Source organism: Oryctolagus cuniculus, chromosome 11 (assembly GCF_964237555.1).
Source record: "Oryctolagus cuniculus chromosome 11, mOryCun1.1, whole genome shotgun sequence".
In the NCBI taxonomy this organism is placed as follows: Eukaryota; Metazoa; Chordata; class Mammalia; order Lagomorpha; family Leporidae; genus Oryctolagus; species Oryctolagus cuniculus.
Window position 1 is genome coordinate 161,342 of NC_091442.1, and position 22,297 is coordinate 183,638.

Below are 22,297 nucleotides of genomic sequence, written 5' to 3' on the forward strand. Positions count from 1 at the left end.
CCTGCCTCGCTGACTCCGGAGGCGAGGACAGGGCTGAGCCCAGCGTGCACTGCCAGCCGGCCAGGTCCATGTGGCTGTGGGGGCGTTAGCACCGACCCAGTAGCCGGAAGGCCCCCAGCAGAGGGGCTGGGGCCGCTCAGGCACCAGGAAGCGGCCGGCCCAGCTCCAGCCAGCCACGCTTCCTTTATCCGGTTGTTTTGCTCTGAATTCACCAAGCTCCCCACCCCCCTCATTTCCACCCCTTCCCTCGGTCCCGGCTGAAGCAGGACGGATGCGTGACGCTCCTTAGGGCCCCCTGGACCCAGTCCGGGGCAGCGGCCGCGTGGGCCGTGTCTCGCGCCCGCCCCCTGCCGCCAGAAGCTGGGAGCGCGGCCTCGCGCGCTGCCCGCCGCGGAGCTGTCCGGGGGCGCCTGTAGCCGCAGCCAGGCGAGAGCTGGACCCGCAGCACCAGCCCCATTTATTTGTCATCTACTTGAGCGGGGGTAGGGGGAGAATGATAGATTCATCGCTCTTCCAATGCCCACAACAGCCAGGGCTGCAGGTAGAGGCCGGGAACGGGGACGCCCCCGGGGTCTCGCCCGAGGTAATAAGCAGCCCAAGCACTAGAGCCAACCGCCGCGCCTCCTGGGGTGCGCATCAGCGGGGAGCTGGGCCGGAAGTAACCAGGACCGCAATGTGGGATGCGGGTAACCCCAGCTCCTGTTGTTGAGGTGTCCCTGGGCGCCTGCGGAGCAGGACACCTCCGGGGGCCGGCGGCGCGCGCCTCTCCCAATCCTGCGCACTTTGCGAAGGGCCCGTCGGCTAGAGGGGGGCCGAGGGGTTCATCCCAGGCTCTGTCGCGGACCCCTCAGTTCCCAGGCGGGCGCAGGACGCTGGGGGCAGGCCCGGGCCGGACCACAGCGCGCAGCGCGAAGAGCTTCTCCCAGCAGGTGGCGACGGTGTCCAGGGCTCGCAGCAGGAGCCGCCTCCGGCCGCCGGGACGCCGAGCTGCGCGCGCCCGGGGCCGCGGGTGCTGCTGTCGGGGACGAGGCGGTCAGTGTATGCGCAGGGTGCCCGCGCCCGCCCCACGGAGGGAGTCGCCGCCTGGCCAGCGGGCGGGACGTGAGCCCCAGGGCCGTGAGGGCGCGCGGTGTGTGGGGTGGGGGTGGGGGTGCTCTGGGTCCGCATTCACCGAGGACGCACACCTGGCGCAGCGTCCCGCAGTGGCGCCGCATCACCGCCTCGGTGCGGACGGCCACGGTCCACGCCGCTCTCTCCAGGGCCCCGCGGCGGCCCGCCTCCACTGCCCGGCGCAGGGTCCGGCCGAGGGACGCGATGGACAGGAGGATGCTGTGTTCCTGGGAGGCAAGGGAGGAAACCCAGCGGGGGATGAGGGCGGCGCCCGGTCGTGAGGCCACAGGGCACGCAAGGGTCGGGGCCGCCTTTGTACCTCCTGGGCGCCACAGGAGGCCCCGGGCGGGTTTTTCTGAGTGGCGTGGAGGCGTCGTGAGCCCGGCCCTGTGCCTTCGACGCCCGGCGTGCCCCTCCTCACCGCCGCCTGCAGGTCCTTGAAGATGATGGCGCGGTAGTGGCGCAGTACGTCCGGGACGCTGCAGGTGCGGAGCCCGGATCGGCTCGGCGTGGTCCCCAGCAGCGCCAGCAGGAGCACCCAGAGCACCGGCGTAGGGCGCACCTGGAGGCGACACCAGGTCGGGGGCTTACGGGGCCCCGCAGCCCAACAAGCAGCCCCGGAAGTGGCTCAACTCATCAGGCTCCAGGCACAGGTCCCACCTACTCTAGAGCAGCTCTGAGGGGCCTGGAAACGGGCAGCTCCGTGCTCTTCCGTGGGTGACGGGGCGTGGGAGGCCGTTCCACGGAGCCTTGCAAGAGGGGCGGGTCCAGAAGGGTGGGCCACGCCCCCCCCCCCACCGGCTGAGGCTCCATGGGGCAGGGCTCATCCGGTAGCTCCCTGGGCCACGCGGGACAGCAGGAAATCCCCCCCAGCACAGCCTTGCCCTACCCTGTGGCAACAATCCTGCCCGTCCACTCGGGACGCCCTGGGCTGGTGTCCCCACCCTCATTGGCTTTGAGCTGTGGGAAGTGGGCTCCCCTGGCCCTCCAAGCCACACCTCACTGAAAGAGGAAGGCTCGGGAACCCCCCTCCAGCCCAAGGCAATGGGGGAGGAAGGGGCTGTCCCATCATGCCTCCCCCACAGAGGAGGGGACTTGCTCAGGGGAAGCACCCCGGAGCCAGCTGATGGCCCCCAGGCTGGAGTCACTCACTGACTCAGGCTGCAAAATCAATCATGTGAACCAAGCGAGACGAGACTCGGCTTCCCAAACAGCACCCCAACCAGCCCCTGCAGCCGCTGTCCCAGGGTGGCGCCTGCGTGAAGTCTCCTTCCCCTCTGCAAGCAGGGGTCAGAGGCCACAGTGGACAGTCAGGCTGGCTGGAGCTGAACGGATGTCCAGTCCCACACCGTGCCCCCAGGAGCCCCTGTGACCACCCCCCAGTGCCCAAAACCCAACCCCAGCCTCAGCCCAGAGTGGAGGAAAACACAGGTCTGCCCCAAGACTCCTTCCCACCCGTGCAGGCGAGGCCAGGGCACCGGCACCGGCACCAGGACCAACTGGGGACTTCCCAGTGGCATGGGGCATCCCAGCCCCTAGGCCCAGGCGAGCCCCCTCCCCAGAGGCCCCAGCTGCTCACCATGGGCCTCTCCAGGTCTGGGTCTCCCTCACTCCCTCGAGCAAGCCACTCACATGATCCTGAGGTCTGCCAGGGTCCCTGGGTGGGCAGTGCAGGGCACCTGCACCGCCACGGGGGTCCCCCTGGACTGGCTGCCTAGATGGACTGTGCAGGGCAGGCAGAGGGAGACCGTCTGAAGCTGGCTCCTCCAGCACGGGAGGGAGGGGAGGGAGGGAGGCCCAACAGCCCCAGCCCTGCCCCCTCTCCCCACCCCCGAGCAATCGGCAAGCCTGGCTCCAGAGGCCAGCGGCAGCCTACCCAGTGGGTCCAGGGCTGCTGTGCAGGTGCCTTGGAGGCAGTGCAGGGCCAGCTAGTGGGTTTGCCTCAGTGGTCAGCAGGTGCCACTCTCCTGGGGGCAGGACCAAAGGCCCCATGGCTGCCAGCTCCTGCACCCTGGCACCCAGGTGGCCCCACCCGCCCCCCACTGCTGGCCTGGCTTCACCCCTCCAGTCCCAGGGTTGTTCCTCTGGTACTTGCTGCCCCAGAGTGCCCAGCTGTGACCACTGGTCTGCAGGCCAAAGGCCCCTGGCCTTCAGCTGTGGCTAAAATCCCAGAGCTGAGGGCATTTCCCCTGGGGGGGGGGGCAGCGCAATCACCCCAGGGCACCTGCCCCCAACCAGATGAGATAGCAAGGGCCACGTCCACACACTGGCGATGCAGGGGCTCTGCAGGGAGCCCCACAGGAACATTCTTCTCTGAGAGCCTGGCTGCCCACCTGGTCGTCAGCACTGTCGGCTGTGAGGTCAGAGGAGTGGACAAGCTGGGGGCTGACGGCTTGCACGGAATAGCCACTGCCCCGCGCTGCTCCTGGTGTCCACACCTGCCTGGGACAGGCGGGCTCTGGTCAAGCAACTGCCACAGAGCACTCGAGAGCCAAGGCGACTGGTGGCGCCCCGCCCCACCCCACGTCCCCTCGGGCAGATGGTCCCTGACCGTGCACGAGCCCCGCCCTGGCACCAAGACCCTTCTGTGGACTCTGGCCACGACTCCACACAGCAGGCCTCAGCCTGAGAGCCCGCCTGTCTCCTCCAGGGCCAACCTGAAGACCCGCAGCTCTGCGCCGGCCTGTGATCTCCAGCCACGCTCAGCGAGGCCTGCGAACCACCGCCAGGGAACTGGCCGGGCCCTCGCACCGACCCCAGGCCTGAAGAGGGCAGTTTCCAGTCCAAGAAGGGGGAAGTCCAAGTGTTCCAGGATGAAACGGATGACCGTGAAGCAGCACAAAACACCCACCTACAGAAGGGAGGGAGCTCCGAGGGCAGTGTGGACACCCCGGGGCGGCACTGGGCCAGGCTGCACCGAGGCTCCAGGGAGCCTCCAGCTGCTGCGACTGCAGCCAGCAGCACCCTCACCCTCGCCCTCACCCCTACCCCTGCCAGCAGCGCCCTCGCCCTCAGCCCTACCCCTGCCAGCAGCGCCCTCACCCTCACCCCTACCCCTGCCAGCAGCGCCCTCGCCCTCACCCCTACCCCTGCCAGCAGCGCCCTCGCCCTCAGCCCTACCCCTGCCAGCAGCGCCCTCGCCCTCAGCCCTACCCCTGCCAGCAGCGCCCTCGCCCTCAGCCCTACCCCTGCCAGCAGCGCCCTCGCCCTCAGCCCTACCCCTGCCAGCAGCGCCCTCGCCCTCACCCCTACCCCTGCCAGCAGTGCCCTCGCCCTCACCCCTACCCCTGCCAGCAGCGCCCTAGCCCTCAGCCCTACCCCTGCCAGCAGCGCCCTCACCCTCACCCCTACCCCTGCCAGCAGTGCCCTCGCCCTCAGCCCTGTGTGCAGCACCCTCGTCCCCCCAACCTCCTGTGCCCACAGGCCAAGGAGACAGCCTGCAGCCTCCAGCTGCAGCCACACGAGGCTCCTGGCACAGCTCAACCCCGGCATCATGGTTGAGCCACAACTTAAAGGCCGTCTGTGGGATCTCCGCCAGGGCAGTGACAGCACAACCCAGGGAAGAGCTCGCAGGAACCCCTTTAATGAGGACAGCCAGGCCGCCCCGCCTCGCCGGGAGCCCGCGGGAGCAGCAGGGTCAGAAGGTGTTCTTGATGCGGGCGGCCACCAGCACCAGGATCTCCCCGATCTTCCTCTGCCAGTTGGCGATGTCCTTGGACACAGCACACCACAGCTCCCCGTGCCGGGGCTCCGCGTTCTCACAGCGCTTCTTCACCTCCTCCTGCTGCTCCTGGGGGGCCACAGGCGCATCAGCACGGCCCCGCCCAGGCTGCTCCCTGAGCCCCAGCTGGAGGCAGAGGGCAGGCCCTGGGGAGACCACACCCCTCAAGCACAAGGCACAGCTGGGAGCTGCCAGGCCCTGTGGCCATGGTTCTAACGACACCTGGGAGGCAGCTGCTGCCCAGGGTCCCTGGGAAAGCCACAGCCAGCTCAGACCAACAAGATTCCCATTTCTTTCTTTAAAAAAAAAGTTTGTTTATTTGAAGAGCAGAGACAGAGACCTTCCATCTGCCAGTTCACTCCCCAAACAGCTGCAACAGCAGGGCTGGGCCAGGCCACAGCCAGGAGCCAGGAGCCAGGAGCTCCATCCTGGTGTCCCGCGTGCGTGGCAGGGCCCAGCTCCTTGGCACCTGCTGCCTCCCAGGGGAGCACTCACAGGAAGCAAACCTGAACCCAGGGCCCCCAGCCTGGGACACAGGGGTCCCAGCGACACCAAACATCTGCCCCCAACAAACAGGTGAGCCCTGGCCCCAGCCACCACACAACTCACTGAAGTGCACTAAAGGCCACCTGAAACGGACCAGGCGTCCAAGTCTCAGGGTGTGGACTGCAGCCAGAAAGCAGCTCTGGAGCCTGAGCCCACCAGGGCTGTGCCCGCCCCCACAGGGAGGCACACCCAGCCCGGGTCTCACCTCAGTGCCGTGCTGCAGCTCGAACTTGTAGAAGAAGGCCCAGGCGTCCCCCAGGTCCGAGTCGATCTTCACGGTGCGGTGGAACCACTCCCTGGCCTTGGTGATCTTCCGCTCGCTCCAGAACAGCCTGCTCCGGGAGAGGGGGGGCACCCTGGGTGAGTGGCCACACAGCCAACGGTGTCTCCCATATGGAGGGTGGGGCCAGCTACTTCAGCCACCTCTGCTGCCTCCATGGGGCTGTGACAGCAGAAGCGGGGACTTGAACCCAGTGCCCTCACAGGGAGGCAGGTGTCCCAGCCTGCACGTAACCTCCTAGGACAGACCCACCAGCAAATGTCCCCTGCGGCAAAATTCACACACAGCATCTTCAAACTCCTCCAAACCTCCTTTTCTCTGGACTAAGCGTGAGGGTACTTCAAAAAGTTCACGGAAAATGCAGCTGAAAGATGTCTGGTGCAGAACACTCGAGTCCATGCATCCGGGGCATCTTCATAAAGCCCACAGAGGCAGCCCAGTGTCACGTGTGAGAGCCTGGGTCCAACACCACGGGGCTCCTGCTCCTGCCGCCCTCGTGAGACAGCTGGACTGAGTTCCAGGCCCTGACTCTAACCAAGCCCAGCCCCAGCTCTCGTGGGCACTTGGGGAGTGAACAGGCAGATGGGGTGATGCTGTGGCGTGGCAGGTGAAGCCACCACCTGCAGTGCCAGCATCCTGTATGGGCTCCAGTTAGCGCCCTGGCAAACAGCAGCAGATGGGTCCATTGCCTCGGGCCCCTGCACCCACATGGGAGACCCGGAGGAAACTCCTGGCTCCCGGCTTTGGATCGGTCCAGCTCCGGCCATTTGGGGAGTGAACTAGTGGATGGAAGACCTTTCTTTCTGTCTCTCTGGCTTTGCCTCTCCGTAACGCTGCCTTTCAAGTAAATAAATACATCTTTTTTAAAAGTTCATAGAAAATGCATATTAAGACAAAGATTTCATCATTTTTGCACCAAGACAAATGCATCTTTTAATTCCAGTTTCCACATGTTTACAGGAGGTGACCAGGAGAAGCGAGGTCTGTGCCCACGCAGCCCCACCACACCCCTGGGCACCAGGGCTCAAGGCCAGGCCACAGCAGCTGCACCTGCCAGAGAGCCTGGGAACTCAGGCCAGGGGCACACCTGCACTGGGAGCCCAGAGCACGGCCTGTCAGACCACCCCCACCCCACCGGCCCAAGGCAGGGTCACTGAGGAGTGGGGTGACCTCCATCCTCACCCGGCCCCACCCCCACTGAGAGTGCACAGGAAGCCTGGCAGTTACCACCAGGAATCACTTCGGGCCCAGATAACCTGATTGGTTTTTAAGCCTTGTGGTATTCTTAATTGCTTGGTGTTAGATAAACTGTGATTTCAAGAACACAAACCCAGATAGCCGACACACGGACACTGAGCTGCCGAACGGCAAGGAGCGCCTTGTTTACTTTAGCAAAGCTTTTTATAAGGTTTTATGGCCGCCCTATCGAGCCGCACGCAAGTTCCTCAGGAGGAAGCTAGGCCATGCCCCCTCCCACACACCCACAGCACTGGTGGAGGTGCCGGGCAGGGCTCTGAGGGCCGCACCGCCACGGTCACACGCTGCCACCTCCAGAGCTGAGGGAGACCTCCGGTGGACAAGCCGCTGTCCTCACTGAGGCCTCAGAGCCCACGCAGGAGACCAACACCCCTCCTGACCGCCTCCAACACTACCCCTGCCCCTACCTCCTGCCCAGACTCAGGCCGAGCCCCTCGGCTATTGTCCTCTTCCCAGAAGGGAGTTAAGACCCTGCAGGGTCAGATGGCTCTCGAGGCCCTGCAGGCACTGCACACCCCAGCCTTCCCACTGCCCTGGGCTCTCTGCTGTAGCCACAAACAGCTGCCCCCACCCTGGGCTTCACGGCCATGTGCGTTCACACCCCAGCCTCATCCCCTGTGACCACCTCCCAGGTCCACTGATGACGGTGGAACCCATGGGCACTGTTCCCCCATCAGAGCTGAAGGCACCGAGGGGCCCCCCACCCCCAAGAAGCCTTTTCTAAGTTGTGCGTAAGCCTGGCCTGAATCCCAGGTCAAGGCAGGTGTCACAGTGGCTGAGACGAGAGCAGCACACACGGTCACAGCGAGGGAGCCCAGAGCAGAGGGGCGACCCCCTTACTGCCAGGAGCCCACGTGGTGGGGCCCCTCCCTGGAGACCACCCGCTGTGGGGAACTGAGCCCCCACAGCCCCTCAGGACCCCGCGAGGGCAGCCACTCACTTGGCCACGGCCAGGAGCACGTGGGGGTCGTGCTCACACTTCTTCAGGGCATCCACGCTCTTGGTCTTCCTCTGGGGCCTCGCCTCCAGGAAGATGGCCTCAGACCACAGCACACCTGCAACTCAGACAGTGATGCGCCTGTGCCGTGGCCTCTCCGCTCCGGCTTAGGAACCTACCCCCACACCACACGGGCTAGGAGGGCCTTGACCACAGCCAGGGCCTGCTGGGGAGCCACAGAGGCTTCGAGCCACCGCCAGAATGGCAGCCCCACTGTTTCGGCTCTGTGCAGTTCCAGCGCCTGCAAGGCCCCTCCCACCGGCTGTGTAACTTCCCGTCTGAGAACCCACGGCAACTGAGCAACCACAAATGCAGGGCAAGGGCCATGGTCCAGCTCCTGCTAACGCACCTGAAAGCAGTGGAGACCCGGATGGAGTTCCAGGCTCCTGGCTTGGGCCTGGGGCTGTGCCCCAGCCATCGTGGCCATTTGGAGAGTGAACCAGCATATGGAAGGTACTGGTCTCTCACTCTGTCCTTCAAATAAATTAAAAAAAACCTTTTGCTAGTGAAGACTCAAACAGAAAGACAGCTACCTCAAAGCAGTATCAGATTAAAAATCGGAGTGGAGGCTGGCGCTATGGCGCAGCAGGTTAACGCCCTGGCCTGAAACACCGGCATCCTATATGAGCACCTGTTCTAGTCCCGGCTGCTCCTCTCCAATCCAGCTCTCTGCTATGGCCTGGGAAAGCAGTAGAAAATGGCCCAAGTCCTTGGGCCCCTGCACCCACGTGGGAGACCCAGAGGAAGCTCCTGGCTTCGCATCGGCGCAGCTCCAGCTGTTGTGGCCATCTGGGGAGTGACCCAGTGGATGGAAGACCTCTCTCTCTGTCTCTACCTCTCTCTGTAACTCTTTCAAATAAATAAAATAAATCTTAAAAAAAAAAAAAAAAAAAAGGCAGTGGAGAGGGGCCAGCGCTGTGTAGCAGGTAAAGCTACCACCTGCATCCCATATGGGGGCCAATTTGAGCCCCGGCTGCTCCACTTCCAATCCAGGTCTCTGCTACGGCCTGGGAAAGCAGTAGAAGATGGCCCAAGTCTTCAAGTCCCTGCGCCCGCCTGGGAGACCCGGAAGAAGTTCCTGGCTCCTGGCTTTGGACAGGCACAGCTCCAGCTGTTGTGGCCATCTGGAGAGTGAACCAGCAGATGGAAGACCTCTCTGTCTCTAACTCTGCCTTTCAAATGACTAAATAAATGTTTAAGAAAAATAAAAAAGGGAGTGGATCTAAGTGTGCACAACAAGCCTGGTGAAGTGGATGAAGTGGACAGAGCATCTAAGTCCACGACATTCTCGCAAAATGTCCTGCTTTTAACAAAGCTATAGGGTGGTGACTGGCACCCCGTGGGACCCACATCCCACAACAGCTCCACGCCCAAGACCTGAGCAGCAGCACGAGGGTGACGTCTCCCTTCCATCTCATCCCCACTTTTCCCTACCGTGTTAGCGAAAGGCTTGGGACCAGATAAGGGGGGGTGAGTGAGAGAGAGAGAGAGAGAGAGTGAGAGTGAGAGAGAGGAGGCAGGGCCCTCACCGGAGTTGGGGCACTCCTGTAGTGCTTTGGCCATTAGCGTGTTGGCAATGTTCTTCAGCCCCGCCCGGTACTCCAGCCGCACTGACTCCAACCTGAGAAGACAGGCCGCGCAGTCTCAGGCTCCTCCCTCGCCAAGGGCAGCAGCCCCAACTCACAGCTCCACAGAGCAGAGCCACCGAGGAGGGGAAGGCGACTTGCCCACAGGCCCCTGGCCCACCTCAGTCACCTCCCAGCTGCGGCAGCACCACCAGACGGCCCAGATTCTGCCGCTGCCCAGCAGTGAGAGGGATGCCCAGAGCAAGGGGCCTGGCCTGGCCTGGGAAGGGCACCACTACAAGATGTCCAGTGTGGCCCCGGGGGCACAACACTGTCCTCCCCCACAGGCATCTCCTCACCTGCAAGGCACCGCCCAGGACCCCGTGGAACCTGCTCTCGCAGCAGCATCACAGCCAAGTTAACCCGCACCAAACCACCCCAGACCAGCCAGGATCCGGGTCACTGTCCTGACACCGATCTGCCCCGCCAGCCTGGACCCCATGCAAGCTGAGCCCCAGGACTCACCACAGCCCAGGGTTCTTGGGATTCTTCAGACGAGACTTTTCCAGAATGGCCCGTGCTCGGGTCAGCTGCCCAATCTTCTCCTCCAGCCGGGAGAGCAAAAGCCACAGTGGTGTGGAGTGGGGACACTTCTTCAGCTGTGGCCAACAAATCAAGTAAGAGGGGTGCCCAGGCAGTGCAGAGACCATCTCAGGGCTGCACCTGTGCCCAGGCATGTGTGCAGCTGGACACGTGTGCTGTGGCCTGCACCTGTGCCCAGGTGTGCACACTTTAGCCCTGAGTTCAGTGTGTTTAGCTTCAGAGGAGGGAAAGCGGAGTGTGGGGCGAGGGGCCAGAGTCCCGTTCCGGGAGTCCAGGTAAGAACTGACCAGTAGCCTGCAGCTCGCCTATGTGGGGTAAGGTCAGCACCAGGACACTTCATCCTGTTAGTGTCCAGCAACAGCTCAGCCCCTGATAGACTCAGACTCACCCCCTGGGTGTAGACTCTGTCCCAGGTGTAGACTCAGCCTGGGTATATATGCCACCCCCTGATGTAGATTCAGCCCCCTGCTGTAGACTCCACCCCCTGGTGTAGACTCCGCCGTGGGTATAGACTCAGTCTGGTGCAGACCCCGCCCCCTGCTGTAGACTCAGCCTGGTGTAGACCCCTCGGCGGCTGCAGACTCACCCCCTGGGTGTAGGCGTCCCGAGCCTTCTCCGTCAGCCCCTGCTGCTCCTGCATCTGCCCGGTCATCATCCAGAGCTTGGCGAAGTCCTCGTAGTGCCGCAGGGCCTCCTCGCTCAGCTCCTGGGCGGCCGCGGTGTCCCCTAGCACCCACTCCAGCTTCACGGACTTCATGAACACCTGGGAGGCACGGGCGGTCATGAGGGTCGGCGTCCAGGCCCCCCATCTTCACGGGGTGGATTTTCTTCCCGCCCTTCTCACCCCCCACCCTGATGCCGTGTGGCACCCCCAGCCCCAGCAGGCCAGCCCTGCGGCCGCCGCTCACCCGGGCCGTGGGTGCGCTGCTCCGGGCCTTGGCCAGCAGCCTGCGGGCCCGCTCGTACTCGTTGTTCTCCGACTCCAGCTTCACGGCCGCCAGCCAGATCTCCTCGCTGTTGGGGTTGGCCTGGGGGGAGCACAGCAGTGCCAAGTGGGGCTCAGGACAGAAGGGGCCGGGCCAGACCACAATTGAAGCAGGCAGTCTGGAGCCAGGCCAGGCCCTGCTCTAAGCCCTTGCTGGGCCAGGGGATGACAGCAGAATCCAGAAAACACACACTCACGACTCCCTGGCCCGAGAGGAAGCCTCCACAGCACTCAGCAACGATGGCCCCACAAGCCCCCGAGGGGACCCCACACCCCTTGCCCTTTCCCCCAGGCTTGGGCAGGCATGGAGGGTGCTCAGTGTGTCGCCGTTGGTGCAGCAAGGGCTCCCAAGGGCCAGGCCTGGGCTCCATGCAACCCAAGGTCCAGTGAATACTGGGGTGGAGCCCTCCAACCCCTTAGCGCGAGACTGCACTGGATCCACACAGCCACCTGGGGCCACATGCATGACGACCACGTGACAGCGGGGACGGGGGAGCTCGCTGACTGCTTGGACTCGGAGCAGCAGCAAGAGCAGGAAGCTCACCCTGACCGACCCCTGACAGGGAATCCGTCGGGAGGGGACTTGACTGCGCTAGGCTGGGCTGAGGCCACAGCTTACTGGAGAGAGGGCTGCAAACAGCACGTGAGGAAGCGCCAGGGAGCGGGACGAGACACCTCACAGCAGGCGACACCTGTGGCCAGGCACCACGTGCCACCCAGTGTTCTGTGCTCTCTCACAGGTATTACCTGTGGTCACTCCGAGTGGGGGGACCAAGAGCTAAGTGTCCCCTAGCTGGGCTTTCTGCTCACAGGCCCCTCGCAGCCCAGACCACCTGCACAGGTGCCAAGGCCGGGGTCCAGCACAGGTGACCCTTCACCCACCTGGAAGGCCAGAGCCAAGATGCTCCTTGCAGCGGGCACATCCCCCGCCAGCCACTTGGACTTGGCACCCATGAGCCACAGCACCTCTGCCTTGGGGCAGTGGGCCACGGCCCTCTGCAGCAGCGCTTCCAGAGACTCCCTGCAACAGAGGCCAGACCGTCAACCAGGGCACCCGGTGCTCACAGCCAAGGGTCACCGAAAAGACAGTTACTGCTCCAAAGTCCCACGCGGTCAATGATTCACCAGACGGCACAATGGGGGCAGTGTGGGGAAACCCGTCTCTGGGCTCTGAAGAGCCCCACAAAGCAGCACACTGTTTGAACAGCAGGGCCTGATAGAGACTTCACAGGAGACGCTTTACAGCCGCGTCCTGCAGCCAGCGATAACTCCAGTCTGGGGACAGGAAAGGCCTTTTCATCTTGAACCACAAGTGCCCCCGGCACGATGATAAACATTATGATCCCGAGTTCATCCTGGCATCCCGAAAGCTGGCCGACTGGAAGAACAGTGAGCAGTGCCCTGGCCAGCCTGGGGTGTCGGGCGCAAGCCCCCGGCTTGTACAGCCCATGGGCCCTTGTTCCCATCAGCCTGTGCTGCAGACCCCTCAGTGTGTTCAGCAGCAAGAAAAAGCGTGAGACTACACTGAGAGCAAGACCAGGCTCCCCGAGCCCGTGCCTCCCCTTCCTGTCCTGCACGTCAGCAGTATGTGGCTGGTGACTGCCCACCGAGCCCAAGGGGCTAAGGTAGCAGCACACGCTCAGGTCACGGGGCCGTGAGTCTGGACGGGCAGGGTCCTGCCCTAGCTCAGACTATGCGACTGACTCCCAAACCTAAGCCAGCTGGCGGAGGTGGGGCAGGGGCACACCCTGGAAAGCCCGAGCTGAACAATGACAGAGAATCAAAGAAACAGGGCTCAACAGTCCCAATGAAACCATGAAGGCTGCCCCCCACTCCCAACCAGGAGCAGTGTCCGAGGACCCAGGAGGGGAAAGGGAGGGGGCGTGGGGACTCGAGAGGATGCCCTGGAGAGGGACACATTTAGAACAAGAGCCGGCAACGCCTCATTAATCAGCATTACAGCCAATACAGCAGACCCAAAAGGTTTTTTCAATTAAAAAGCACAATTAAAATTGTCAAGGCCCTCCTCTGAGCACGAAAAGCAGCCAAAACCCAAAGCCAGCACTGCCTAAATGAAAACCATGCCTGCTGGGCCCACTGCTGTACCTCCCTCTGCGGCCAGCTCCCACACCCAGGCGCTCCCTGAAGTCGGGCAAGGACTTGGGCAGCACAGGCCTCCTTTAAGGCCTGGGTTTCTCGACTGTAAAACAGTGATGACCCTTGGCAGGAAGGGGCTGCAAAGGCTGCCGTGAACATGTGCAGTTTGCCAAGCCCCACCCGCCCTCACCAGAGCCCACTCTCAGTGACAGAGCGCGGGGTGGGCAGGAGCTGGAGGTGCCCACCACGTACCTGGTGCCATGGTTCTTCTCGAAGTAGGCAGCTCGGAGCCACACGCTCTTCTTGCTGGGGAACACCTGCAGGGCGTAGGCGTAGATGGCACGTGCACACTCCAGGGCATTGTGGGCCACACACTAGGGCAGAGGAGAGGGGTATGAGAGGGGCATTCTGGAAACCAGCCCGCGGACAGGAGCTCTCTATCTTGCTCTCCATCTCTCAAATAAACAACCTAAATTTGTCTAAAGGATTTATTTATCTATCTATCAATTTATTTAAAAGGCAGAGTTAGAGAAAAAGATAGATCTTCTGTCTACTGGTTCACTCCCCAAACAGCCACTATAGCCCAGGAGCCTGGAATTCCATTCAAAGTTCTCCCAGGTGCATTAGCAGGGTGCTGGATCACAAGTGCAGCAGCCAGGACGTGAACTGGTGCCGTATGGGATCCCGCGGCACAGCCGGCAGCTTCACCTGCTGCCCCAATGCTGTGCTTAGCTCAGTCCACGTGAAAGAGGCAACAAAAAAGAGAAAAACGGGCCAGCGCCGCGGCTCACTAGGCTAATCCTCCGCCTTGCGGCACCGGCACACGGGGCTCTAGTCCCGGTCGGGGCGCCGGATTCTGTCCCGGTTGCCCCTCTTCCAGGCCAGCTCTCTGCTGTGGCCAGGGAGTGCAGTGGAGGATGGCCCAAGTGCTTGGGCCCTGCACCCCATGGGAGACCAGGAGAAGTACCTGGCTCCTGCCATCGGATCAGCGCAGTGTGCCGGCCGCAGCGCGCTGGCCGCGGCAGCCATTGGAGGGTGAACCAACGGCAAAAGGAAGACCTTTCTCTCTGTCTGTCTCTCTCACTGTCCACTCTGCCTGTTAAAAAAAAAAAAAAAAAAAAAAGGAAAGAAAAAAAGAAACACACACCAGGGCATGGCACCGTGGTGCAGTGGGTTAAGCCTGTGACACCGGCATCATACACAGGCATCAGTTCAAGTCCCAGCTGCTCCATTTCCAATCCAACTCTGCTAACGGCCTGGGAAAGCCCCACATAGGAGGACTGGATGGAGTTTCAGGCTCTTGACTTCAGCCTGGCCCAGCCGTGGCTGTTGTAGCCATTTGGGGAGTGAACCAGCGGACAGTAGCTCTCTCCCTCCCTCTCTCTCTGTAACTCTGCCTTTCAAATAAGTAAATCTTTTTTTAAAAACAAGTGGAAAGAGAGAAACAGAGAGAAAATATCACATTTGCATTAAATACCTTATTTATCAACTGTGGTTCCATAACCTCTCTATCCTGAGCACAGTGACCCAAAGCAGACATGGAGGCTGAGGTGGCATCTCCACGCCAGGCCCGAGTGCGGCTCAGAATGGCCTTCCGCAAACTCACACTGTCGGCGTCTTCCATCCAGGTGTGCTTCCGGTCTTCCTCCTCAATGCCAATGCCAATCACAGCGCGCATGACTGCCTGGCAGGTGGCCACACTCCCGGCTCGGTCACACTCCTCGGCATCCTGAAAGGAGGACACACAGCTTCCATTTCTAGGGTCCGCAGGCAGAGCCCGGACACCTGGCGTCATGGCTGCTGTGGCTGAAGCGCACCTCCACCTTGCTCACAAACACACAGGAGAAATCCCGAGTGACTGAGCAAAGCCACACCACCTAAGCACCCACCACACACAAGGTTATATTAAGCCACTGAGTGGTTTCTCTACTAAAATACTAAATGAACTTCCAAAGCAGTAAGGGTAAGAAACAAGCTTCCCAAACTGGTATTTGTCAGACTGGAAGGCGAGACTTAGAGCTGGCTAGAAAAGGGGACACTCCCCCCAGATAGGAGGAGGAACTGAAACTTGGGGAGGGACCAGCCCCCAGAATGTCCCAAGGACACTGCAGCAGGCAGGCCAGCCGGTGGGACACTCAGAAACGCCGGGTCGTGCAGAGGGCTCTACAGCTCCAGAGGCAGACGAGCTCCTGCAGGTGGGCGTGAGGAACAGCAGTTGTGTCTCTGCTCCGCGTCCCAGCGCCCAGCTCAAGTCCTGACCACTCTGCTTCCAATCCAGCTCCCTGCTCAAGCACATCCTGGAGAGCAGCAGTGATGGCTCAAGTACTTGAATCCATCACTCACAGGGGAACCTCAGTGAGCTCCTGGCTCCTGGCCTTGTCCTGGCTGTCACAGGTATCTGGGGAGGGAACCAGTGGATGGACGATCTCTCTCTCTCTCTGCTTTTCAAATAAAATAAAAATAAATAAAACTATTTATTTTTAAAGATTTATTTTTATTTATTTGAAAGGCAGAGTTACAGAGCGAGGAGGAGAGACAAATCCTCCATCCACTGGTTCACTCCCCAAATGGCTGCAATGGCCAGGGCTGGGCCAGGCTGAAGCCAGGAGCTAGGAGCTTCTTCTGGGTCTCCCTCATGGGTACAGGGGCCCAAGTATTTGGGACATCTGCTGCTGCTTTCCCAGGTGCACCAGAGGGGAGCTGCATCAGAAGTGGAGCTGGTTCGAGTTCCAGTTGTACTGCTTCCAACCCAGCTTCCTGCCGCTGTGCTGGGAGGGCGGCAGGCCCGTGCCCAGGTGCTTGGCCCCTGCATCTGCATGGGAGATCTGGAAGAAGCTCCAGGCTCTTGGACTCAGCCTGGCCCAGCACCAGTCATTCTGGCCATCTAGGAAGTGAACCAATGGATAAAAGATCTCTCTGTCTCTCTCTCTAACTCTTTTCAAATAAATTGATTAACTTAAAATTTATATGCACATATATTAATATAGACCCTTCTTCAAAATGAAAAGATGATCCAAGGGGCCGGCGCTGTGGCACAGTGCGTAAAGCCTCCGCCTGCCATGTTGACATCCCATATGGGTGCTGGTTTGAATCTCAGCTGCTCCATTTCCAATCCAGCTCTCTGCTACGGCCTGGGAAAGCAGTGGAAGATGGCCCAAGTGCCTAGGCCTCTACATCCATGTGGGAGACCCGGATGGAGCTCCTGGTTCCTGGCTTCGGCCTGGCCCATTCTCACTCACTGTTGCCATTTGGGGAGTGAACCAGCAGATGGAAGACCTTTCTCTGTCTCTCCCTCCCTGTAACTCTGCCGCTCAAATAAATAAATAAATAAATCTTTAAATAAAAAAAAGGAAAAGGGATGCTGATCATTGTTTAAGAAAAATGTGCGCTACAAGCAACACAACCAAGACATTTAGCAGATAACTATGGGGCTGGCACTATGTGGCACAGCAGGTAAAGCCACAGCCTGTGACACTGGCTTCCCCTGTGGGCAACGGTTCAAGTCCTGGCTGCTTCACTTCCAATCCAGCTCTCTGCTACGGCCAGGGAAAGCAGTAGAAAATGGCCCAGGTCTTTGGGCCCCTGCACCCATGTGGAAGACCCAGAAGCTCCAGGCTCCAGGCTTCGGATTGACCCAGTTCTGGCTGCTGCGACTATCCGCGAAGTGAACCAGCGGATCTTGAGTTCCTGCCATCCCACACAAAGCGCCTGGGCCACGTCCTGGCTCCAGTCCTGATTCCAGCTTCCTGCTAATGTGCACCCAGGAGGCAGCAGTGCCTGGGTCACTGCCATCTGGGCCATGGGATGGGAGCTCTCTTGCTGTCACTCAAATTAAAAAAAAAAAAAAAAGCAAAAAAAAAGCATGGGGCCCAATGTTGTGGTATAGTGGGTGAAGTCTCCACCTGCCAACACCAGCATTCTATACGGGCACTGGCCAGCTCCCTGCTAATGGCCTGGGAAAAGCAACAGAAGATCCACTGGTTCTCGAACTACTTGAACTCCTGCCACGTGGGAGACCGGGAAGAAGCTGCTGGCTCTTGGCTTCAGCCTGGCTAAGCCCTGGCCGTTTGTGGTCATTTGGGGAGGGAACTAGCAGATGGAACACTAATCTCTCCTTCTCTCTCTGTAACTCTGCCTTTCACATATAGGAATAATTTTTTTTAAGGTTTATTTATTTATTTATTTATTTGAAAGTCAGAGTTATACACACACACACACACAGAGAGAGAGAGAGAGAGAGGAGAGAGAGAGGGGTCTTCCATCCACCGGTTCACTCCCCAGGTGGCCACACGGCCGGAGCTGTGCCGATCCAAAGCCAAGAGCCAGGAGCTTCCTCCAGGTCTCCCACGTGGGTGCAGGGGCCCAAGCATTTGGACCACCTTCTGCTGCTTTCCCAGGCCACAGCAGAGAGCTGGATCGGAAGAGGAGCAGCTGGGTCTTGAACTGGTGCCCATATGGGATGCCGGCACTGCAAGTGGCAGCCTAACCCACTACGCCACAGCACCAGACCCAGGAATAAACCTTTTAAGAAAAGAGAAGAAAAAAAAAAAAAAAAAAGCAAACGTCTTGCCAGGGCAGAGTTCATGAAGGAGGAGCAGCAGGAACACTCAGCCTCCCCAGGAGGAGAGAACAACAGCATAGCCGCCCAGGGCGCCTGGGCCGCGTGGCCACAGCTGCCAGGGACCAGTCCCAGGAACCCCGGCAGCCGGCAGGGGTGGGGCACTGGGGTGCACGGAGAGTGACCTGTGCAGGCAGAGCCTCGAGACGGAGAGCTGGGTGACCCGCTGGAGGACAGCAGGAGACGGGGGAGAAAGAGGGAGGTAGGAGATGGCAGCTGAGTCCTGATCTTGAGAGATTCTCCAACTGAGAGCCACACACAGAACGCGAAAAGACAGAAAGAATGAAGAAGCCGACACACGGGGCTGGCTCTGTGGCGTAGCCGGTGAAGCCTCTGCCTGCAGTGCCGGCATCCCACGTGGGTGCTGGTTTGAGTCCCAGCTGCTCCACTTCCTATCCTATCTCTGCTGTGGCCTGGGAAAGCAGTGGGAGATGCCCGAGTCTCTGGGCCCCTGCACCTGCGTGGGAGACCCAGAAGCATCTCCTGGCTCCTGGCTTCGGATTGGCGCAGCTCCGGCCATTGCGGCCAACTGGGCAGTGAACCAGTGGATGGAAGACCTCTCTCTCTCTCTCTCTTTATCTCTGTGTAACTCTTTCAAATAAATATATAAATTTTTAAAAAATAAAAATTAAAAAAAAAAAAGCATCATCACAGGCAGCAGTCCTGCCACACCTGTCAGGCACTGCAAATGCTCCATGTGCGTGTGTCCACTGCAACACACTCACAGCCCAGAGTGTCCAGAGGCTGGGCCACTCCTGTGCCTGCCTCTCCCACCTGCACGAGAACACTTGTCCCACTTAACCCTGAGGGGACTCCGTGTATGGACTTACTTACCTGGGGGCGGGGAGAGATCTGCCCTTGCCCACATGCCTGCAATGGCCAGCGCAGGCCAGCCGGGCTGAAGCCAGGAGCCTGGAACTCAAGCCTCCTCTCTTACAGGGGTAACAGAGGCCCAACTACTTGAGCCATCACAGGCTCCCTCCCAGGATGCCTGGCGTGGAAGTGGAGCCAGGACTCGGAGACGGGCCAGCATTCCAAGTGGCAGCTGTCCACTGTTGCCCAGCGTCTGCTGCAGGACACCTGGAGCAGCCTACCTGGATCCACTGCTCGCGGTTGATCTCCACGCCATTGGCCCGCAGCGAGGTGATGGCTCGGTCGATGATCTTCTCCACCATCTGTGTGTTCCCGTTGGCCTCCTCCAGCTTGGCGGCAGTGACCCAGATGTGGCGGTCCGTAGGAATGTTCTCACGTGCTTTGTTTAACACCTTGCGGGCATTCTCGTAGGTCTCCAGCCTCGCCAGAGCAAGCCAGAGCTGTCCAGAGACGACACCAGAAAGAGGGGATGTTGGCCCAGCTACGACAGCACTCAGCACAGCCCCCAGGTTGGACAGCCCACCACACTCCTCCTGAGCTCCCAGGGGCTGTTTCAAAAGAGCCCATGAAATGCTATGGCAGCCTTAGGGACTCTGGTTAGCATGAAAAGTTAGGGTTCTTGGTCAAATGTCCCAAACACTGGTTGAACGCACACAGCGTGCCAGACTGGATGGGGGCGCTGAGCCAGAGGTGAGAGGATGCTCAGCTCTCACTGCTGATTCCGCAACATTCCATTCCCAAAATGGGTATGGGCTCCAGTAACTCTTATGTAAATAAAGTAAGATTAATTTTGTTTATAGACAGTTTCACAATAGCCCTTGGGGTTAATTAAAGACACACTTGGCTTCACAGAACCCAGACCAATAACCACGGCACAGCATGCTGGGAACTGGAGCTTCGAGGCAGACAGCTGACCCCACGTCGGGCTGGCAGGAAACACAGCCCTGCCCTCTGTCACTATCCACTCCCTCTTACAAAATCTGGGCTGAGTTAGAAGGGAGGTCCAGCAAAGAGCTTTCCATGGTGGTCAACGCTGCTCTGCACAGGACCACGGGAGCCACTGACCCCCTGCCCAGCAGCCACGTTAAAGAACAGAGCCCCGGGCTCACACACTGCCTACCACCAGAAACCACCACCCAAGCGGATGCTGGGCTCTGCCACGCCACCGCCGCGGACCGGGGGCTCACCTCCACGCTGGTGGGGCAGCACTCCACCGCCCGGCTGAGCATGATCCTGGCATCCTCTGGCTCTTCCAGCTCCACAGCTGCCTTCCACAGACGGACTGAGTTGGGAACGTGCTCAAGGGCTGGGGAAGGTCAAACAGGAAATGGGGTCACAGAACAGGGAAATAAATGGGGTCACAGGGAACCAAACAGGGGAGGCTCTCCCCTGAGCACTCGTCCTGAGCGAGCTGCTGCCCCACGCTGAGACCAGGGTCCTTTCAGACCAGAGAAGGCAGGGCACCCTGTACCAGAAAGCAGGGAGGTGCTGGACACTGACCCTGCGAGCCCACCCAAGAGCTCACCCCGTGCGGTTCCACACACACAGGAAGACGGCACTCTGGGGAGAGGGCATGGTCTCCAACTGGGCACACTGGATTTCCAGGGTGCATCACTCGCAGAGATATCGAGCTGCACACCTCCAATCCACACAGGGGCTGGTGTTGTGGCACAGTGGGTTAAGCTGCTGCCTGTAATGCCAGCATCCTGTATGAGCACCAGTTCGAGTCCTGGCTACTCCAGTTCTGACCCAACTCCCTGCTAATGTGCCTGGCAAAGCAGCAGAGGATGGCCTGAGTGGTTGGGCCCCTGCCACCCACAGGGAGACCAGGACGGAGTTCCTGGAGGAGTGAACCAGTGGATGGAAGATCCCTCTCTTTCTTTCCTTTCTATAACTCAGTCTTTTAAGTGAATGAATAAAAGTTCTACAGAGTTGGGACAAGCACGCAGCAGGTCAAACTTCCACACGGGAACCTGCACCTCACTCAGGGCCTGGTGGGACCCAGCTCCCCTCTAAGGCGCCTGCCTGGGAGGCAGCAAATGATGCTGTAAGCGCTCTGCACACGGGGGACCCAGACGCAGCTCCAGGCTCCCGGCTTCTGTCTGGCCCAGCCCTGGCTGCCGTGGCCATCTGTGAGGGCGAACCAGACACTGGAAGAGCTCTCCATAACTATGAGCTTCAAACAAGTAAGTAAGTCTTAGGAAGAAAAAGAAAAACATAGATGTCACGGCTGTGTTCCTGGCGCCTGTCACAGCAGGGGTGGCACACGGCACTGCTCATCCTCCCAACTCCAGACTTGAAACGTCAAAGCCAGATGTGTACGCGAGAGGACCATCACACACAGAGGAGGGGCAGCTGGCCAGCTTGTGAGTAAGCAGGCAAACAAGCAAAAATCACTCACTCACACACACACACACACACACACACCAAAAAAAAAAAAACCACAAACATGGAGTACCCCTGGCCTGGCTCCCAGGGAGAGGGTGGGACATAGATGCCCAGCAGTCTCCCTACACTGGCTCGGCCCCACCGAGACCCAGGTCAGCAGGAAAGGGACCAGGCTCAACCAACCAGTCTGGGAGCTCCCAAACCTCTAAGCAGAACCCTTGTTCCACGTGCAACCAAGGGCCCAGAACCACAGGGTGAACCCGGAATTACCCAGCGTGAGCACCGGGAGCAGGCTGAGGCTCTGCAGGCAGCCCTGGCAGGGGCGGTGGTGACCGCTCGAAGCTACCCCGGGGCACAACCCAGCCCCCGGCCAAGCTTGCTTCTTGTAAACACATGGACCAATCCTGCTGAAAATCCACCTAAGATCCAGTGGTGCAGAAGGCAGGCTCAGAAAACTCCTCATGTGAAAACAGGCCACAGCCTCAACTGTCTGGGGAAGACGGCCAGGACAAGGTCCCCTGACCCCCTCTGAACCCCACTGGCCAGTGGAAGCAACCCCCTCTCCCGTCTGAAGAGAAAGAACCTTTGCCCTCTCCTATGGCCAAGCCAGATGGCAGCCTGCATCCATTCCTGGGAGAACCAAGGGCTGCCCTCAGCGACACATGGAAGGTCCCGGGGTCTGGGGCAAGGAGGAACCTCTTCCATGATGAAAACCCCTGTGGCATCACCGTGGAAGATGTGTGTCGACCTGGGGCTCTGCACTTTGCAGGGACACATGCCTGGGAAGGGGGAGGCCATTCTACCCATCCCCCGAGTCCCCAAGGCTCCCCCGGGGGGGGGGGGTCCAAGCAACAAACAGCTCAGCAGCAAGTCCCTCCAGCTCGTGCCCCAGATGCAGCGAGCTGACTGTGCCCGCCTCAGGGAAGCGCATCTGCAGGCCCCTGGAGGAACGAGCCTCTCCGCAAACACCCAGAGACCCAGAGACTTCGCTGCTGGACACTTGGCTAAGAGACATGAAGTGACTGAGCCGCTGGCCACCTACCAGAAAGTCAGCACTGGTGACAGACTGAGCCCCGGCTGGCTGTGGGGGCGGCCTCATCGCATGGGAAACAGCTGAGCAGACGGGGCGGAGCTGAGCACAGGTGCAGTGCAGGTGAGCTGACTGAGCCCCAGCAGACACCTCCCTCGAGGTGAGCACAGGTGAGCCACAGGCGGCTGCTCAGCGGTCTCAACTCCTTGGCCCACCTTAGGGTCAAA

The 22,297-nt window shown here is 60.4% G+C and overlaps 2 protein-coding genes across 11 annotated transcripts in view; both read right to left on the reverse strand.

Annotated features, from left to right (window-relative positions):
- Nucleotides 1-434: 434 nt before the first annotated feature.
- On the reverse strand, nucleotides 435-4,605 carry C11H20orf204 (chromosome 11 C20orf204 homolog). 8 transcript variants are annotated; one of them, XM_051829087.2, is made up of 6 exons: nucleotides 3,768-3,786; nucleotides 3,444-3,552; nucleotides 2,690-3,077; nucleotides 1,430-1,672; nucleotides 1,185-1,337; nucleotides 435-1,015 (listed from the first exon to the last, which is right to left on the reverse strand). In XM_051829087.2, exons 3-6 carry the CDS (start codon nucleotides 2,690-2,692, stop codon nucleotides 848-850), a joined length of 567 nt encoding a protein of 188 aa, XP_051685047.1. In that variant the 5' UTR covers nucleotides 2,693-3,077; nucleotides 3,444-3,552; nucleotides 3,768-3,786; the 3' UTR covers nucleotides 435-847. The 8 variants fall into 8 exon arrangements, 7 of the variants coding, with proteins under 7 accessions (XP_051685047.1, XP_069907700.1, XP_069907699.1 ...); XM_070051599.1 differs by having other exon boundaries at nucleotides 435-1,012; nucleotides 3,444-4,537; XM_070051598.1 differs by lacking the exon at nucleotides 3,768-3,786 and having other exon boundaries at nucleotides 2,690-2,833.
- Nucleotides 4,606-4,677: 72 nt separating this feature from the next.
- PRPF6 (pre-mRNA processing factor 6) overlaps nucleotides 4,678-22,297 on the reverse strand; it is a 41,883-nt gene continuing 24,263 nt past the window's right edge. For 2 of the 3 annotated variants that reach the window (XM_070051571.1, XM_051829067.2), the window contains exons 10-21: nucleotides 19,840-19,958; nucleotides 18,874-19,092; nucleotides 14,768-14,890; nucleotides 13,414-13,535; nucleotides 11,947-12,085; nucleotides 10,988-11,107; nucleotides 10,666-10,842; nucleotides 10,002-10,135; nucleotides 9,441-9,532; nucleotides 7,855-7,969; nucleotides 5,583-5,709; nucleotides 4,678-4,900 (exon numbers count right to left, since the gene is read on the reverse strand). In XM_070051571.1, coding sequence (XP_069907672.1) covers nucleotides 4,748-4,900; nucleotides 5,583-5,709; nucleotides 7,855-7,969; nucleotides 9,441-9,532; nucleotides 10,002-10,135; nucleotides 10,666-10,842; nucleotides 10,988-11,107; nucleotides 11,947-12,085; nucleotides 13,414-13,535; nucleotides 14,768-14,890; nucleotides 18,874-19,092; nucleotides 19,840-19,958 — 1,640 coding nt within the window. In that variant the 3' untranslated portion in view covers nucleotides 4,678-4,747. Of the gene's footprint in view, nucleotides 4,901-5,582; nucleotides 5,710-7,854; nucleotides 8,386-9,440; nucleotides 9,533-10,001; nucleotides 10,136-10,665; nucleotides 10,843-10,987; nucleotides 11,108-11,946; nucleotides 12,086-13,413; nucleotides 13,536-14,767; nucleotides 14,891-18,873; nucleotides 19,093-19,839; nucleotides 19,959-22,297 lie in introns of those variants that run through there. The other variant, XM_070051572.1, reaches the window with a different exon arrangement.

What these genes read in the sequence shown, in the direction of transcription:
- C11H20orf204 (XM_051829083.2), bottom strand. Translation starts at nt 4,605, where the DNA reads ATGATGCCGGGGTTGAGCTGTGCCAGGAGCCTCGTGTGGCTGCAGCTG.